A 20,066-nucleotide genomic window follows, 5' to 3' on the forward strand; every position below is an offset into this window, starting at 1 on the left:
TGATAAAGTATGATTATTACCCTCAGTAAAACACAGACGTTTGTCTCTGTGAGTCTTCTCTACTTAGGAAATCTGCATTTGTGGCCACAAGTTTGTGAACAAAACTTCATCGCTAAGTTGACATGGTGAACTTCTTGGCAAACAAACTTATTTACACATTTTTGCAGTTCACTTTGATTTGAAGTTGGGTTTTTGACCATCTGGAAAATATTGTCTTTTGTGAGGCCGTGCAGCCCTTTCACAAACACTCACAGAAAGACAACAGCACAGAAAAGAAAAGAGGTGACACATGAATTATGTGTTTCTATGAAAGTCCTTCCCAATACTGCTGCTGGATTTGTTTCGCAAGTAAAAACATCTATCTCAGTTTTGATTCATAAGGTTAATATCTGATAATGTCTAATGTCTAAGTGTAAGGAGGACAATATGGATAAGGATCATAGCTTAAGTGTCTGTCCAATCACATTCAACCGCTATGCAAGCGCTCCTCTTTCTGGACCATGTATTGTAGAAGGGAGTGCAGTTCACAAAGGCCCGAGTCATAGTTTGGCAGGTTTAAGTTGACGTAATTGTTCCTTTTATTGAGTGATGTAGTGTTTTATTTTGGTGAAAACCCTTTTTTTTGTTTTTCCAAGCAATCCATAAACCAACGGCCCGGGGATCTGGCTCATGTACCAGATCAGGTCCTAGATATCAACTCAAGAGTTCAACGATGTTACAACTATTGAAGTTAAGAGATGAATACTGTCCTATCTGTCCCGTGTTTGTGTGATTCATACTGTACGGCCAGAGCCAGCAGTACAAACAACTGTCAGTAGACGAGCTGGAACCACCTCTTCCTGTTAGTTTGATAGAATGATGACTCTCCTTGTCCTGTACTTCGCTCCTCTGACGGTTGTCTGCTTCACGAGGTCCAGACTGAGCTGTTTGGCAAAATGAATACCTTTTTTTTCTTTTCCTTCTCTGAGTTAAAGATGTCTGGGGATGACGGAAGACACGAAAGGAGGAGGGGAGAAAGATGAATACAGAGAAAGGGAGCTGGCACTGTGTTTGCCCTGTAGTGCCGACAGCTGTGGACCCTCTCGTACAGTCACTGTGGCAAAACAAGTAGCTGCTCCTTGTTAGGGTGTTGTCCCGGTTTCGGCTGTGTCATTAAAAAAAAGACTGTTAAAAAAGTACAGACAGAAAGAAATTAAGCGGATCAAGGGGCTTATAAAGGAGAGTGTTCAAGGCTCTGGATCAGAGACAAAAAGGCAGTCAGGGAGACAAGGGATTTCTTTACAGTTGACGACATCTGTTTACTGTTTTGGCTGCATGGCTTGTTCTGATTGGTTCAGCTCAACTGGTCTTTCCTGTTCCAAGTTGTCTGTAAATGTAAGTGTCCCTAAATAACAAGCCCTGACCCGAAGAAGGTGTCGCGTACAGTACGAGTGTCTCTGGCTCGGCCGAGGGGTGCAGAGTCCATCTAGTCAATTATTTTGTCTGAGGGAACAGTTGAAGGTTCAAATCCCCAGCATGCCGCCACAAACCACTGTGCAGGGGAGTGATATTGATATGAGCAGTTTTGTCAGCCACCGCCATCCTTAGAAATAGTGTAGATTCCTCCCTTAGCACAGTGTATAACAATACACCTTCTTATTACATCCGCCGAGGAGGGAGGTTATATGATCGGTTCAGTTTGTCTGTTTATTTGTTTGCCGGTTTGCTCAAAAAGTTATGGACAGATTTGCACGGAAACATTTATCAGACTCCATCAAAGATAGACACATTTTGGAATCTGGATCCAGGAATTTTTAAAAGGAAAAAATATCTATGTCAGATGAAGATGGGAATGCTTGGCGGAGGTCTGCGCTCTCCGAGTGCTCTTGTCGTGTCTGTTTTTCCTCTAATTCCGCGCAGGACCGTATTCATTCACATTTACACTGTTGCATCTGTTTCCGAGAGCGTTGCTCTGCAGACACAAAGAACAGAAAAAGAAAAAATACATTTGCGAATTCAGATTGACGGGTTATCCCAACACTGGATCAAAACAAATCACAGTCCATCCAGCGCTTTGATCTGCCATCGCTCTCTGCCGCAGTTTCACCGCATTCGGAGCCAGGTTTTTTTTTTGATTGTTTTTTTTTTTTTATGGTGAGAGCAGAAAATATCTCAAACATGATTCCATCTGTTTGGGTTTTCACATCCACATTTATTCAAACAGACGTCTTCTTGTTGACTGACTGGATGATGGCCACTTTGGCTGTTTACGCTCTGCAGAGTAAACAAAAGGACCCCGGAGGATGTTCCCTTCTCCGCATTACGGCGCATGTAATGTTCTGTATGTTCTGTGCATCTGTAAAGATGCCGTCGCAAAGGAATAGTGACTGTAAGTCTGCGCAAACACAATTGACAATTGTTGTTGAAACAACACCCTAGAAAAAAACATCTCTTCACATCACAAGGGACTTAACCCATTTTGTCCTTTTGACCCTTTCTTATCTAAACTCGTCTCTTTCCTTACTTCCACTCTGTTGAGAAAACTGCATATATTCCTTGCACACTATATTGATTTTGTTCACCCCAGGGACAGTTAACGGTTTGGTCTGCCGTCGTCTTTCCGCCGACCTCTTCGGGACCACCTGCTGACTCTCCTCACTGGACCTTATTGCTCATCTGAGAGCTGGACAGCTGTGAGATGATGCCGTGGCGGACGTCTCAAGATCAGTGACTGTCTCTTCTCCAAATCCCCTTTTAATGAGAATCAAAGCAAGGCTCAATCAGAGCTTCGTCCCCTCACAGGGCCAAAACAATAGGTGGTATACAGTACACATGAAAAAAAAAACCCCCTTGCATGCAAACCACGGGGTTATTGGGTGTACACAAGAATGTGCACTATTGTATTCTTGTGTATATTTTTGTCCTCGCTGAAGTAATTCAAAAACGCAATGTCTAATCATAAATATAGACAAAAGAAAAAACACCCTTTAATCCATTTAAAGCTCTGCTAATTTCTCCAAGATGTCTTTTTTTTTTATGTCACAAAAATCGGTTTGAAGCATCCGATTTCAGGGCTCTTCCGCAAAACATTGACCCTCGTGCTTCGTGTATCGCCTAGACTTGTGGAAAACACTGTGGCTCTAAACCTACAAACGTTTTGTCACGTGTCAGGGGGGAATCGGTATTTATCACGACGACCAAAGTCTTCAGTAACAGAGAAGACAAACCAAGACATGTTACACAACCCCATGCACTTCTCGCGTGAGACGCGCGGTATTTCTGTGTGACATGTACGGTCATAATAACTAAATCACTCGCATTATTGCTTCGGTCACACCGCAGCTATGCGAATGGAATTCGGTTGCAAAGTGGCCGGCCATTTACTTTCAAGCCAAAACAGAAGATTATCTCGAGAACTCCTTCATCGTTGGACCAACCACTCCTCTACCAGAGCTCCATATTATCCCCTCTGAGGCGCTTTTACTGTCGTAAATCAGAGGCCCGCCGCGTGTTGCTTATGGGATTCCCTTGAGTTACAGTACATGTTCTCAATTTATATCTCGGCAGGAATGGCTAGAATGTTGCTCTGCTGTGTGTACCGGGCCTCATACCCAGGTTTGGCCGGCGCTCATCCAGTGAGACTCCACAAATCACGGCTGTCACGGGCCACAGGTTGGTACCGTATGGAACCCGCGAAAACCTGGAATGAACAGAATGCCCCGTAAAAGACGGAAGGAGGTGCAGAGATGGAAGAGAGACAATAGAGATATCACAGACAGAGCTGTTTCCAACCCGAGGACTTATTGAGTAGAGATGGATAAATCTGACTGATTGAGAATATGACTATTTTACTAGGGTGTTTCGGCACCATATAATTTATCCCTTATGTCCAATTAAAATACTTTTTTTTTTGTTTTTGACTATACTTGCATGACAAAATGTGAATCTTATAAACAAAGAGAGGCGTGCGGAGATAGATCAGAGGAAGACAAAGCAATACAGTTACAGTAATCCATTCCATAGAAGTCAATGTGAACGTACGGCTGAACAGAACTGCTCCTTCGCTGCTCACAGACGTGCCGGACACGGACCTGGTTGGCGAGGCAGCGATGCTGCACTCTGCAGAGCAAAGAGAGCTCTGTTTCTGTGCAACTTGAAGTGTTTATCTTGAAAACGATTTTAAATGTTTATGGACGTGAGAGAGGGCGGAATTCTTTCCACGTTCAAGCCTTGGTTTCTTCTCTCTGTGTTTCTCCTCGCCTCTGTTTTGCTTACACTTTGCTGCGCGGGGGGGTGCGTTGAGGTGAAATGCCCCCACGGCAGATTTTAAGGATATTTCATATTTACGCCACAAAAGTAAACTACAGCACAATGTTTTCATGTGCCCCTTTCCAATCTTGACTTCTGATGTTTTGGGATATGAAGAAAATTCTCTTATCCGAACCTTCTCACCGACAGAAATGCACAACTTAAGTCGACTGAATTTTGCCCTGCGGCGTCAATTTAAAAAGAAAAATTCCCCCATGAGCGGCCTAACGACATTAAGTTCAGTTTTGGTTAAAACATGTGGGAAACATTTGCTAATGTTTCCCACATGCAAATGCTGATTGCACAAAACTCCTGAGAGGAGGAAACTATCTGTTGGTCCAGGCACTGGTTCTTTGTTTACCCCTTCATCTCCTTCTTGCTTTTCTTTTCATGATGCATCTCCGTGTAACACTGTAGGTGTCGAGTCGCTGGAGATCGTTTAATGGGGCATTGCTGTGGGTGACCTCTCACCTCCTGGTTATGATGGCAACAATTCCCTCGAACCCGTGCCACGCACTGTGACTGTGACTTTGACGTATGTGCTATTCTGAAAATTCAGAAATCTGCCTATCGGAAATGTGATGACCATCAACACATTTGCAGTGCTACTGTACATAAGTATCACTAAACAACACCACGGCCCATTTCTCACCCAGGCACTATAGGACTACTCCTACGCTGGAGTGCCCTTCTGCTTGTGGGGGAATAAAGTTGTATGAAACACAACATTATGAAACCATATGTCCTGACAATTTTATGCACAGAATGAAGGCATCTGTGAAGTGGATGTCTAAGGTTTTACATCTCAAGACACACATATTGCAGCCTGGTGGTCTTATTATATCTTTTAAGATGGTTCAAACATGTTTTGTTTTTACGCAGTGCAGTTAAGAACAGTGAACAATCGTGTCATTGTAATACACTTCTCATTTTATTCAGATCCTAGAAAAAAAAGAAGGCAAATAAGAATATCCAGAACAAAAACATGTGTCGGTAGAACAATAAGTTAAACACAAAAAAGAGGATTTGTGTCAAAGAAATTATTTTAAAGACAAAGGCTATGCAGAGGCATGTGAGTGTCATGTTATATATATATATGTTAAAGCGATCACGAAACAACAAATATGTACAATACTAAACAAGCAATGTGGTAGCAATATAATTTTCACATCATTTACAAGATAACTAGTATAGACGGCATACCAGTGGCTACGCGACATTGTTGATATCTAAAAAAAAATGAAAAAAAGATGGATATCAGCACTGCAGAATTCATTTTTCTCATTTTAAATTATAAAAAGTAGTTTTGTTCGGAAACCCTAAAACCAAGCATGAAATGATTCTTCTCCATCCAGTTCACTTCACCATTTACAATCTGCCAAGAATGGTGGCCACCGAAAAAAATGTGTCGGGAGAAGAAAACACAGAAAAACACCGTCCCCTCATTTCTCTCACCCCCTCCCTGTCCGTCCCCCCTCTCTCAGAGGACAAGTAGAAAAATATTGAATTTGTTTCGTGGACTTGGCTGCGAGCAGAAATCTGAATTCATAGTAGGAAGGCAAGAAAAAAACTAAAAAAAACTGTGCACGCTTCCAACTTCTGTCTCTTCTCATCTTCCCAAAAAATAAAAGCAACCGTAATGTATCTGTGTGACGGGTCCGGAAATCCAAACAAAGTGAATATTACTTCCACATGTTGCCGAGCGTGGAGTCCCACTTAATGAGTTTCTAACAGTTTTCTACGGCTCCATGCATCACACTGGTGTTAACCCGGAGTGTTTTTAATAAACACACCCAGTGAACTCTGTGCTCTCGTCCCCATGAACTTGAATTCTTCACTGCGAGAGTTGAAACGCCTCTCTCGGTCAGGTGCACGAGCCAGAAGCTTCTTTGTTAAAAAAAGGCATATCTCACTCTACTGTTTTTCAATTAGCTAAATATGAATTTAGGTTTTTGCTATCACATCTTTACTCAGATTTCCCCCCCGGAGTTCTAGAGATTCTCACAGAGCTTTGAGGACGTCTCCTGCTCAGATTTGTTTACATTTCAAAAGGCGGTGCTTTCATACGGAGGCTTTCCTTAAAGGTTATAGTTCAGCAGACCCACACCCCAAAGCACATTCCAGACAATCACAATCATACCTGATCTGCTTATAATGAATTATTGTTTACGGTGAGAAATGTTAGCAAAAAAAGTCTGAAAGATAAACTGCATACATGTAAATTTCAAATGTGTAACTGTAGCATAGTTAAAAAGACAGAAAACTTTAAACTTAACTAACCATAAATGGAACAAAATATCACAATAGCTTAGAAGAATTTGCATATTTTGTAGTTTAGTGTTGTGAGTGCGTTGGAAACTCGTTTCAAAGGCTAAATGCAAAAGTCTTCATCGACTCCTCTGCATTGTTCATCACAGCAAACATGCCAATCAGCTCAAAAAAACCCTCTCCTGGTAACGCACATCTCACACACATTCCTCTTCTACAGTTAAAAGTTTAAGGCTTAAGTGACAGCTGTCATCGGATTTCACGCTGGTAATAAACTGCAATGCTAATCATTTGAAAAACAGACCGCCGGCTGCTGGTGTGGTCGTTTCAAACTGCATCAACATCTCAGTCCTTTTCTGTCCTATTACATGGAATCATTTTGTAATATGCTGTGCTTGTGATGTGGATATGAACTTGCATCTGAAATTCTTTTGTAAATATGACCTGGTGAACCTATGAACTGGTTTTCTTTTGTCTAGTTTATCAATGTAAACATATTGATTGAGAGATGAGGATTCAGATTGGGAAATAAAAAACTACATCAGCTTTTTAATGTGTTGGAGTTTAGACTTTAGTCTTTAGAACCAAGCCTTATTCTCAACACATTTCAACATGCTCAATGTACATAGCATTTATTAGGTCTGTCATCATAGAAATGCTGATATCGGATCACTGAAACATAACAAAAACTCTTCTCCCACAGATTATAACTGATCCAAAATCGGCATTCCTGCGCGACAGAGCCCGGGTTAATCTGTGCCACAGGATACTCAGCGGAACCCATTCTCTCACAGAAAGACCAGCTCCACATTGCCGTGTCAGACCAGCTCCACCTTGGAGTTGGGGTACACTGCAACAACGTCGTAGCCCTCGGGGGGCTGGACGCGCGCCTTGGCGTGGGTCTCGCAGTACAGATTGTCCTCGATGAAAAAGTAGCCCCTCTGCTTGAGGTTGAGGCCGCAGTCGTCGCACATGAAGCACTCGGGGTGGTACAGCTTGTCCCGGGCCTTCACGATGGTGCCGCTGGATTGGAGACATGGAGGGAGACAAGAGAGACAGTTGAGACTAACAAAGGCGTTAAAGTTGTGGTACAGGCATTTCACTGTGCAGAGGACGATTGCACAGTGAAAACCAAGTCATGATACATGAAGCATACAGGTGTTTTTATACGAGCAACACTTTGCGCCCTGGTGACCCCAAAAAAAATGCAGGACCAGCTGAAACGTGAACATGTTCAATGTACTGACCGACCTATACTGCAGCTCTCGACTGCATAATCTTCTCGAACAGAGAGTATTTCTGGGTGTGTGTGTTTATGTTACTTGTTTATGGCTCTTCATCCATAAGAGCCCCCCTATCAAGATTTAATTATTGGACGAGCTGCGTGTCCTTCAACCCTTCTTTAATATCCATCTTGAGGGTTATGATTATGTTAAGTGTGTTGACCGATCTGTAGTTCTTGTTCTCGGGGCTTTTTTTATGTCCTGCTGGACTCTGTAGTCTAAATGTGAAATTTATTCTTATTTGCAGTGCACAGGAATTACATAGCCTTATATGTAGCGTATGGGAAAAGCAAAACAGAAATAATTGAGCATCACAGGGTTGAACGGATGCAAAATGGATGAGGGCACGACAGGATAATGAACATATGATTGCAAAGCATCATCATTGCAGCTGACATTACATTAAGCCGAACACTCACATTTGGTTTATTGAACTTCCCATAATCTATGCAAATCAACATTTATCATACTTTATAGCAACTGCAGCCAAGAAACCATTTGGATATATCTCCTATTCATATGTCACATAACACTTGTTGACACTGTCTGATGTGAAGAGTGAACAGTACATGTTTATTCTACTGGCCACTGATCAACATTGGTTCACTTTAGACGTTCACTGCTTTACTCAAGTGACACAGCGACTGCAGTTGTTCAGGGCGTTGTTTCATTCACTGCTCCCAGTAACATTTTCCTTTATGGACTGACGATTCGGGCCAGCGACCATTCAGTCATAAGCCTGTGTTGTTTTTGTTTAGTTTTTTTTACTGCTTTCCCCATCTAACCGCAGCACTCGCAGGATAAACTCTTGACACAGTGCTCTACACTTGTTTAAAAAGCTGTAAAATTCTCCCAGGTCATAACGGCTTTATTGTGCCATGCAAGCTCCCACAATGTGCCCTTGTTCACGAGTAAAAATAAGCCGATGACATCACTGCTTTACCTGCAGCTGCTTTTATAGAGGAGAGGGATTACCGGTGCATGAGTTTACTTTGGGCGGAAAGGTGTGTGCATGTGCATATGCATGCGTTTAATGTTTAGTGCAAGCTTGTGTATATACACGTACCGATGGAGTTTGTAATTGTGAATACAGCATGTGTGCGTGGGAAAGGGTGCAGAGGAGAGTTTGGTTTGATCATTAAAATGAGAAACGGGAATGGATTTTTCTATAGTCCTTGCAAAAGGCCTCTTGGTGCAGGTCGGACCCGCGCGACTCAACTTCTCCGTTTCGGGGGAGAACCATGACCCACCTCACGTAGTTCAACGTTTTAACTTTATGACCAAGAGCGGTATGATAAAACAAGTGGGAGAAAAAAAATATCCCTTCCAGATGGGGGAGTGAAACAGCTTTAACAGCAAATCCAAGAATAAATCAGTGGTGTTTTTTCTTCCCCCAGTATCATATTTACTGTAACTTCAGCAGTCTGTAATTGTGGACCACGGAGACCAAAGAGTATTTTCTTTGGCATTACTGCTTTATTTAACAGATATAGTCGAGACAAGAAGGGGTGAGTGAGGAGATAACATGCAGCAAGAGGCTCTGGCTGCTGCAGTAAAGACTTGGCCGTGGCATGTGGTATATGTTCTCCAGCAGGTGAGCTCATGAGCATAACTTAAAACATTCAGTTTTACGATGTGGCGCAAATGTTTTGAAATGAAAATACATCAAACCGTTCAAATATTTAACATATAACGGATGTGTTGAGCGTTTTTTTTTTTTCATTTTAAGAACAAAGAAAAACACAATTACATGCTTACGTACATTCAATGAAAGAATACTCTAGTCCGTGTTCCATATTTATTTTGAAATTAGAGAACAATACTCACACAATGCCATTGCAGCAGCGTGTGCACTGGGGTAGCTTCTGAAGACCAGACATGGGGCTGGGAATGGGGCTCCCCAGTTTGGGGATCGGAGACCTGACCGGAGACTTAAGGTTTCTCATCCTCTCTGTTGGGGACACGCCTAGAAACAACAAAACAACAACAACAGAATGAATACAGTAAGTTTGGAAACTGATCAGGAGTTTTTGTCTGTGTTGCTATTGAACTATACAGCAAAATACCCTGAAGTGTTTCTGTTTTTTTTAGCCTAATGTCATTTGAATCCATACAACTTCACTCATACACTCATACTCGCAAGACAGCTTGGAGTTTACCACAATAAAACATTCTATTAATACATGTTATAGTGTAACAATGACAATGACAATGTGTAAAAGTCACCACATTCATCTGACTGTTAAAAGTGTTGGACACATCTCCTTTGTTTAATGTAAATATCTGGTAAAGTACTGAAGGCAATGGAAATATCTTCAAGACATTTTCTCTCAAGTTTAACAAAGACAACAACAAACAGACACCAACTCGATCAGCTGCAGCTGTTCTTTCTGTAGATTATGTTCATTATGTTATTCAAGTTTCACATATATTTTAAGGAGGATGGTAATAAGATGATTGCTGCCTTCCTGCGAAAATATATATATATATATATATATATATATATATATATATATATATATTTTATTATGAACATTTAATAATGTCAACCTGGACTGCATGAAACTGGAACTCCTTCAGTGGATCCAGGGCAGATCAGTGGGACAGAGCCATGACCTGCAGTGCAGTAGTGACTTTCCCTCCTCTGGTGATGTGCCAGAGAGACTATCCGGGCCCACAGGCCACCTACAGTATATCTCCGATACACGCCACAGTCTAATTACCACGGCATCTGGCACCCGACACAAAGGACGTTCCGTCTCTCAGTAACAGTTAGTCTCGGACCGCTCCATGGTGTGTTTAAGAGACCGACATCAGCTGGGTTTGTTATTCCTGGGATTAATGTCTCTACTACCTAATGATGCACTCCAATGGAAAAAACCTTTCATGTGCTGCGGCTCTTGTGACTTTCTCACAGAGAGCGAAGTTGACTAATCAAAGTCAGGAATGAAAAAAAAAAAAATCCAAAGCGGGCTGACTGAGTGCTTATTTAGTATCGCTTGCACACAGCTTGTTGTTGGCAAGTTGGCAGATTATAAGACGCAGCTCATCCTGCACAACGTTCACATGTTGACAACATTCACAACGTTCAGTGTGTGTCCTCCACTGCGACTAATGTCGAGCAGATGTAGTGATAAACGCTCACGTTGGCCTCCGTCTGACTGAAACCTGTCAAGTGCAGAGTTTTGAAGCCGGGGGGAATTCAAGGCAAGGCGAATTACAAAATCGAAAGAAAAATAAACAGCTGTAGCACTATAAATTTATGCAGCTGTTGAGGGATTTGGTTGTATTTCCGACTTTTTGAGGTAGTGTGTGTGTGTGTGTGTGTGTGTGGGGGGGGGGGGGGGGGGGGGGGGGGGGGATTTGTTCCTGACCACGAACTGCAGCTCTTGATTCATGCAGGAAAATTGTTTTAGAAAGAAATGGAACTGGAGAATTACAACAATGAATCAGCTGAAATGTATATTTACAATTTATGTGCTCACACACGCAATGAAAGAGGAGAAAACATTATCACAAGATAAAGAAAAGTTAATGAATATGGTAGAAATATTCACATGACAGTGTAGTCTAAACAGAAAAGGTATCAATGCCAGTGATTTATTATGATGTAAAACCAAATTTATTTTTTTCACATATCACTTTAAACTGCGGAACTCAGTGTTGTTATGACACTGGTCACTGGGAGCTAATGGGCGGGCATTTGTCAATCTTTTTTTTTTTTTTTTAAACCATTGCATAGAGTAAGCAAATATTAAAGGATATGAATGATTAATGTCTGGTTGCAAAGAACAGTTCCCCTGTGCCATTGGACAGTTGAAGGGTCACCAATGGAATCACATGTTTAACAACCACTGGACCAAAAAATCTAAACTGGGCTTTAAATCTTGTATCTTTTCAGGTCTGTCTCGATCCCTTTGGAACAATTAACTGAACTGAACGTTCCCTCACCTGTTCCTCGAAACCTCACTTCCAGAACTAAACTTCTCCGTAGCGCCGTTTAAAGGGGAACTTTACTGATATGACGTTCATCTTTATTTATCACTTTACCGATCTGAATCGTGGTCACAACACGACCTGCCGGTAACAGCTCTCTCTGTGAGCATTTCAGGTTTACATTTCATTATCCAGCAGGCATCAATAATCAGAGAAGTGTTATACTTTGAAAGTATAACATTTCCGTCTCTGCATACCAGAGATGCTGATGGATGTTTTAAATCACAGAGGTCGTATTCTGAGAAAGGTCACAGCCTGAAATACCCCTGGAAATAAACAGCAAAGGGTAGAAAATATGGCTTTTTTTTCCTGGGGATGGTGTGAGGTTTCGCAGAGGTCACTGGCACTAATGTTCAGTTTATTTTCCTCCCAGCTGTTACAGAAATAAATACATAAAATTCCTGTGACTGAGAAATCACTTCTCTTCAATCTACATTTAAGTGCAATTCTTCACAACACACAGCCATTGTTCTGTTCATGAGTAAATGCTTATTTGTTAGCATGTAAGTTGACAACGCTCTATATTCTATCCATCTTTAGGCCATATTTTGCTTTAGACACCCTAACCTAACACAACTATATAACACACCGCTCCACCCCTCGTATATCGGCACCGCTAGCCAATCACGGGAAAGCCTGTGGAATTCTGGGTAAACTGACACTCTTGTTTGCTTTAACTTTAAAAGCCCCCGAAAGTCAACACGATGGCCTCTGCAGGGGACTCCTTCAAACGGGGACCAACCGCGGTGATTTAAAAGCCTGACAACGAGGTATGCGTGCAAAAAAAACAAAACAGGATGATTTCACTTTAGCCTGAGAGTGTCAGATTTGCTCGGCTGTTAATATGACATATTAACGTGCGACAACCAAAATAAGGGACCGACTTTGGCGACAGGGGTTTCATGCTCTCGCAGGGATTAAGCGACGGCGCCAAACATGAACGTCGAGACAGGTAGGTTTGAAAACGATGCCGATGTAAACCTGAGGTTCGTCAAGTTCACTTCTTCAAGGATTTAGTCAGTCAGTCAATCTGTCAGTCTCCCGAACTGAAGCGCCACTGACAGCAGATAAACACAGTTTCCCTTTAATCTCTTTAATCCGTCAGCAAGGCTACTTACTTCTCTCCCGCAGCCCCTTCGTCTGTCATTAGCACCAGCCTTTTCCTCCAACAGCCCCCCCCCCCCCCTTCTCTCATTGCTTTGAGTGCAACATTAAGCACTAAATTAAGTTTGAAACAGCCTGGCAGCGTTCCAGGCCCTGCTGCAGGAGCAGTCAGTTGTTCCTTGTGCTGTGGATTATCCTGTCGGTTCTCACATCAAAAGGCTGACCCAGAGGCGTGATGACCCCGAAGGAAGTTTTCACTTTTGCCCAGGGATGGTAATATTCCACAGGGAAAGTAAATCAGTCATTGCTTTTTTTTCTTCCTAGAAAATGTGAGAAACAGAGGATTTTCCATTTGAGGTGTATCATACTGTCAGAGATTAAATATTGTATTACTTTAAATATTTAAACAGCAAATCCTTTTAAGGGTCGCTGTGGGGTTGGGGCCAATCGCAGCTGTCTTTGGGCGAGAGGTGAGGTACACTCTGAGCTTTGTTATCAGGAATGTAATACACAGCATATATTATTGGTGAGAGAAGAGATATCATTTTAGTTATTTTGTTTCTACTTTTGTGCACTGTAAAGCTTTTTTCAGACAGGAGCTATGGAAAATGTTCATTTTGCGTTCATTTTCCAGAGTTCGTGTCTGAACACAGTTTCACAGTGCACGAAACCAGAAAAAAATGAATGAAACTATACCTCTCCTTTCACCAATAATAGTTTGCCCTTTCACATATGAAGAATGCAACAGGAGATCGTTCAAGTCAGTTGCGTTCACACAGCAGAGACATTTCCGGAACATTCAGGCGAGGTGGTGGCTCCTGGGTAGAGCGCCCACTCGATGGCCGAGAATCCTCCGGAGATCCTCTGCTGCCAAGAAAACTTCCGAAAGAAACACTTGCAGACCTTTGTGTTCTCACGTAACAGCCCCTCGGGAAAACTTTAGGAAAATGTCCAGACTTCAGTGCTTGTCTGAAAGCAGCTTCAGAAATTAAAAATCAGGGCCTGGTTCACACGAGCGATTTGCGACCACTTCGTCCACACGAATGGCGCCAAACTCATTTACCGTCTCATTGCGGACACATTTGTGAGTCCTACATTCCTACAGAGTGTTTGGTTGAAAGTGTTCAAATGAAGGCAAAAGAAAATGGTCCCAAGTCGCATGCGGAGTAATTTTGTGAAATGGGCCCCAGGAGGACACATAAACTAGATGTTTTGTTGTTGTTTTGTTGCGTGAAAAATATTCAAATTTCGACCAAGTAGTATTAGCCATCATTAGGTTCTCGAACAAAAAACATCTGTTTCAGTACGGGCATCCAAAGACCACATCAGGCAAACCAGAGTGAGTTAACTCTCTCAGTGCATATAAAAGCCAGAGCAGAATCAGTGGACAGAGGTTCTCTAAGTGAGAATTAGGCGTTCACATGACAAAATGTATTAAGTGCGCTAAAATACATTAAATATGTATATGGAAGTGGTTACCGAACGGCGACACTGCAGATTCATACATTAACAGCTGGTCACACACTAGTTATAGCAGTGAGCGTTAAATGACTCTTCTCAAGGACGTCTCCTCGTTCGCTGCTGAGGTTGAGAAAAAAATACATCAATCATTGACAGGTCATAACCCCTCTCCACTGAGGGCCATTCTATTTCTGCTGCGACACACCAACACTCGGCTTATCATTACGACTTTCACAACTTTTGTCCTGCTTCGGTAACAAAAAAAAGGAGCCTGAAGAGAAGGTCTTAGTTCCGGGGATTATCCCTCCTGCTCCTGTCAGCATCACATGACTCCCTCTCAACAGTTGGACTGCTGAGTGGTCAGAAGGGCAGACAGGAAAACTATATTTCTCCCTTTATTGTCCTTTGTGAGGTTGTTTTTGCAGTAAATTGCCTTGCAAAAACTTCCCTCCCCTGTTCATCCGTGCGGGAGCTATTTAAAGTACTTTGTCTTTTTTCCTGTTCTCTCTGTGTCTCTTGTTTTCGCTCTCACTCCGACTTGCCCTCTCTGTCTCTTTCTCTCCCTCTCTCTCTTCCTCCCTGACCCTGTCCGGTGTCTTTCTATATAAGGAAAACTATGCCAGTTAGACAGAGGATTCGACAACACAGTCGCAGAGGAGCCGTCTGAGCTACATGTTCCTTTGGCGGGAGGAGTCGGACTCATCTGCAAAGGAGGAAATATTTACTCTAAAAAAAATTTCCACCATACATGTATATAAACAATGTGAGCTCACAAAAATGTTTGTGAGAATTGCGTGGATGCACGCAGGCAGGCAAAACAAGGGGATTTACCATGTTACCAAAAAAAATACATTCATGAAGAGACTATTTGGGCCGTGCAGTGACAAAATGCAGCCCTGCACAGCACTCTGGTATTGTATTTATGGCTCTTCATTCTTCTACTTTGGCAGTAAGTGTAATTTTTTCAACATGACACAGCAGCAGCGGCAGCTGTGAAAAAGCATCAATGGCTCATTTCATCACTTATTAGTGAGAAGATGAATCACTCAATGTTTTTAGCAAAATCAAACCAGAATAGCTTGAGATTTAAGTATGTTTTTGTACATGAAGGACTTAAGTTGCCAATCTTAGTAACAATGAATCAATCCAATTCTATCTTTTGTTTATTGGCTGTGGTTGTTTCCCTGTTCCTGCATGATGTCCATAAAGTGTAGCACAAAAAAAAAACGCTACCTCCATCCTCAGCCTCCAGGATTCCCTGGAGATATTTGAAGGAGCCGGACTGTTTGGGTTCAGAGGCGGGCTCCTCGTAGTCCTGCAGCATCTTGTAGACGTCGGACTGTGGGTTGAAACCATTACCGCCCACGGGGGATTGAGCGGGAGGTTCTGGGCTGAAGGAGACAAGAGAGGCAAGATGCAGTATTATTGCAACGCAATCATAATAATTAAATAATGCAATAAAACATCCATTTCCTTTTAGAAAAACGGTCAAGGCAACATCGGGGTGACGCGGCTTATTCTCTTTTTGGCCTCTACATTTTTTACCAGGTGGTGTCATGATGTGATGTTTGACCAAGGAAGGAAAGAACGGAGCTGAAGTAGCCTAAACAACGAGATAAAAGAACAGATGACAGTTGCCAGACCACCAAAGAAAGAAAGAAATCTGGAAAAAAAAAAAAAAATCTACGGAAGAAATACAACATTTCTCTTTCTTTAAACAGACAGATCACATCTTGCTGATTTGTCTTTTGCTGAAACAGATGGACAAACAAGAGGTGTATACTTTATACCCGACATGTGATTCCACAGGCATGAAGTCTTAATCACAACAGCTATGGTCCAGCATGTTCATCCATCCATCAAGTTATTCCCGAACCTCACAGGATGGTTCACGTTCATCTGATACGTTCAAACCTTTCGGGAGATGCGCTGGGCTGATGACAGATGGGTTCAAATCCTGACACACTTAACTGCCCGTCTGTCTCCACACTCCCCTCCAGGAGTCTGAAGGAAGTGCTGTGAGTGTGTGTGTGTGAGCGTGTGTGTGGGCCCGGCACGGATTAACAGTCCCGTACAGGGGAAAACTCTGAAGAGGATGTTCACTGGGAGACTAAACACACACATTTATTGTCCACTTGAGGGGATGCACAACAACAAATGGCTTTTCCAGATCTCATGGCAATCTGCGCAGGTGTGTCTGGAGACATTCGACGTGTGTGTGCGCACGTCTGTTTCTGTGTGCGCAATCTGCCGTTGAGCGTGTTCATGGGAATCACCACATGCATCTGTTGAGTATCACAATTTACTGCAGGTTCACATTTTTTAATATACCTGGTGAGGCTTTAACAGTTTGGATTTGAGAGGCGGAAACTCGAGAGTTACAACTATTTACAACCATCACTGTGATTTTCCCACAGTGATGCTGTGCATTGAGGCCAGTGTGGGAATATTGCGAAAGCTGATACACCTCAACACTTCCTACTATCAACAACCCCTGCATAGATGTATGGCTCAGACTGGATCCCAAAGAGCTTGAAAAATGTGCATATGAATTTCTATAAGATTATATGAACTGTGAATATTGTATTTGCTTACACGGAGAAAGCGACGGAGCATCATTTTTGTTCAAGTGGCTCTACACTTATGTCCAAAAGTAAGTAAAAAAAATAAAAGTAAAAACTGTTAAACTACAGGGCAGCTGCATTTTTATACCCACTACCTACTTATTCTGTCAAAACCATAAAATGTGTCTTTAGGATCTGTTTGCTGTCCTGCACAACACACACAGTTCGTTGTCTCACCTGTGCGTGGCGCTGAGGCTGAGGCCCCCCATCTTGCTTGGCAGACATCGGTCGCCGTTGCTGCCGCCATAAAGCCCCGTCGGGTTGTTGTACTGAGCGTGTCCAGTTCCGTTACCGTATCCGTGGCTGTGGCCGTTGTTGGGTCTGGAGTGCCCGTTGTTCATGTGAGTGGGCTGAGTGGGCTGAGTGGGCTGAGTGGGGTGAGTGGGCTGCGGGGACTGGGGTTCAGGGGTGTATGACGGTTTACGGCTGTAACCGCCGTATCCGCTCGTGATTGGGCGGAAATTCTGAAAAGACAGAAGAAAAGATATATTTATGATGTATGTACACAGAGAAACTGGAATGTGATGGTGAAAGAGAAGGAGCTTGGTACGATAGAGGAAGACCTACTAATGTTAGGAGGAAGGAAAAAACTGGTAATGGGTTTATAACAAAATGCAGCCTATGTAAGAAGAGAAGAGGAACAAGAAAACAAGCCTGGCGATGCCCTGCCTGGATAACCAAAATGCCAAACGAGGCTTTGTGGTGGTGAGGTATGAGAGAAAAGGGCTTTTTCCCCTTCATTTGTGTGTTCCCCTCTTTAATAGCAAGGCTTATTAAGAGGGAGCTTGCGTTATATTTCCTGCAGATGTTTCGGTCAAAACAAATTAAACTTGTGGGGTGTAAATATTGAAAAAAATATTTTGTTTTCTCCCCCCCAAGGCTGCTTCCTAAGAATTGAATAGTTTATAGAAGCTGACAAGAGCTGATGTACTGTGCAAGATTACATTATCATCTATTTGTCATGCTGGAGCAAACTCTCTAGACTCTGCTGGACTAAGGCGGGACAGATGCACAGTCACCTACATTTACACCACCGGCGGCTCAGTGAGCGTGTTTATCCTGAGGTCAACGCCCTTTTTCATGCATTTGCAAAAAAACCTTCCACGTCATTGAGCAGCTCGTTGTTTATCAGCGAACAGGCGTGATAACGCTCAGTGCCAGCGCAGCTCTTCTGTCTTATAGACTGAAACTGTACAGATAAAAGTTTTATTGACTGCATGGCCTCCAATGATGTCACAACCTCTGATAGCGTTTTAGTGCTATTTGAGAGATAGCGGCATGACACATGGCTGCGCGCGATCGTAAGTTTTTGAAGATAAACAATTCAGTGGAAACAAAGTGACTTGTTTAGTTGAGTTAGGCAATGCGGCAGGGTGAGAATGGAGTCATTCTCCATCACACTGTTGACCCGCTGGAATGAGCTCGTGCATGTTTGCGTGGGAGCCTGTGTGTGGCTGTCTGTGTGTTTAAACGTGCCGTAGCCACAGGAGGTCGAGGTTCCACAGCCTCTCCAGACAGGACCCCTGTCATTTCAACAGATGGGTCTGCTGGATGTCATCCTGTCCTCGGCCCTCGCCTGGACCACACACGATCACACTCGCACAGCTCTTCTGTAATCAGCTCTTTTCACCAAACTGAGACCTCCTCCACATCTACACCGACAAGCCCACATCTTGAACTTGGGAAAATGTCCTGTCATTGGCCTGCCTCCCTCCTGCAGTTAAGACAGACGACTTTTAAGTAATTTTAAACCACCTCTTCCTTCTCTACAAAAAAAAAAAAACCCTGGGCAGTGAGGATGGATGGATCCAGAAAGCCCCGGGAGAAAATACGAGCAGGTGGCTGTTCATGGTTGGAGTTCTGGGAAGAAGGCCGGGGAGTAAATGCAGCTTCACCTCAAAAGCCAAAAGTGTGAGTGGGCAGAATGTCCGAAACACCAAGCTCACTCCGCGAGCGAGGTTCTCACCACAGCACCAAACAAGCCAAACCTTGTCTCGTTGGCTTTCGTCCTATTTGCACAGATTGATGACATACAGTAATATGAGTTTGATTAAATAAAAAAACATCCCCTTGACTACCACATCGTGTGAAACTGGAGCAGTTTGTTTGGTGCAGACGTGATCCGACCTCAATCCGACCAAACTACCAGGTGTATACCGAGTTTGAGATGAATGGCTCCTGTAGCCAGGTTTGTTTTCTGGGATTCAGAGCACTCGAACTACAGCAGCCTGCGTGGAAGTAGTAGCAGCGAGCTAGAGAAGGAATCAAGGTCGCACTTGGACAAGCAACAAGGAACGAGGTAACTTCTTCCTGAATCTACTTTCTTGCCCCTAGCGCAGACACGGTTGACCAATAAGTATAGAGGGAACAATCTTATCTCTAAATGATCTTTAGCTGTGAAAAATCCCTTTCACAGTCACAAACGATATACTGGGAAATCCACATTGCTTTTCGATCTCTCTGCTCAAACCACTTCTATCCTTCTATCACAAAAACCTTTCCTCCAGTTTCTTTATCTACTTCGATTTCAGATGAGTATTTTTCTGCCTGTTTTCATTAAAGTGCCCTTTTGAACCTAGCAAACTTTTTTTCTATTTTTTCACTGCCAACTCATCGTGTGTCAACATCCTAAGAACAAATTAAAAATCGCTGTCGCCGCACTTCTTTTTTAGTCTTAACATTTATAGACAAAGTATATCTGCAAATAACAATCAGTACAATAACTGTATAACCGTCAGGCAAGTTTATTCACGTAGAGAATAAAAGGAAGCGATTTGAGGGAAAATCCCAGAGAGTGTATTATGTTACACACCCCCGCAGTGGCATGACAGTTAAGACATTACATTTACTGTATGACTCCTAATCTGTACAAACACGCCGTGGGCGGGAGGACAGGTAACGACACGCAGACATGAATGGTCACGTATTTAATAAGAGAAATAAAGTACGAGACAGAAATGACCCTGAAGAAGAAATAAAGTTAGCTGTATTTGCATAAATCACAAACTTTGTCTCAGATGGATGTAAAAATCTAGATCCGACG

General features: G+C 42.8%; 1 protein-coding gene across 2 annotated transcripts in view; it reads right to left on the reverse strand.

The window, feature by feature from the left end:
* Positions 1 to 5,196: 5,196 nt before the first annotated feature.
* pdlim4 (PDZ and LIM domain 4) overlaps positions 5,197 to 20,066 on the reverse strand; it is a 59,789-nt gene continuing 44,919 nt past the window's right edge. For both annotated transcript variants that reach the window (XM_035626695.2, XM_035626693.2), the window contains exons 4-7: positions 17,201 to 17,487; positions 15,633 to 15,790; positions 9,666 to 9,804; positions 5,197 to 7,578 (exon numbers count right to left, since the gene is read on the reverse strand). In XM_035626695.2, the coding sequence (XP_035482588.1) occupies positions 7,374 to 7,578; positions 9,666 to 9,804; positions 15,633 to 15,790; positions 17,201 to 17,487 (789 nt within the window). In that variant the 3' untranslated portion in view covers positions 5,197 to 7,373. The remainder of the gene's footprint in view (positions 7,579 to 9,665; positions 9,805 to 15,632; positions 15,791 to 17,200; positions 17,488 to 20,066) is intronic.

The sequence above is a fragment of the Scophthalmus maximus genome, chromosome 2 (assembly GCF_022379125.1).
Source record: "Scophthalmus maximus strain ysfricsl-2021 chromosome 2, ASM2237912v1, whole genome shotgun sequence".
In the NCBI taxonomy this organism is placed as follows: domain Eukaryota; kingdom Metazoa; phylum Chordata; class Actinopteri; order Pleuronectiformes; family Scophthalmidae; genus Scophthalmus; species Scophthalmus maximus.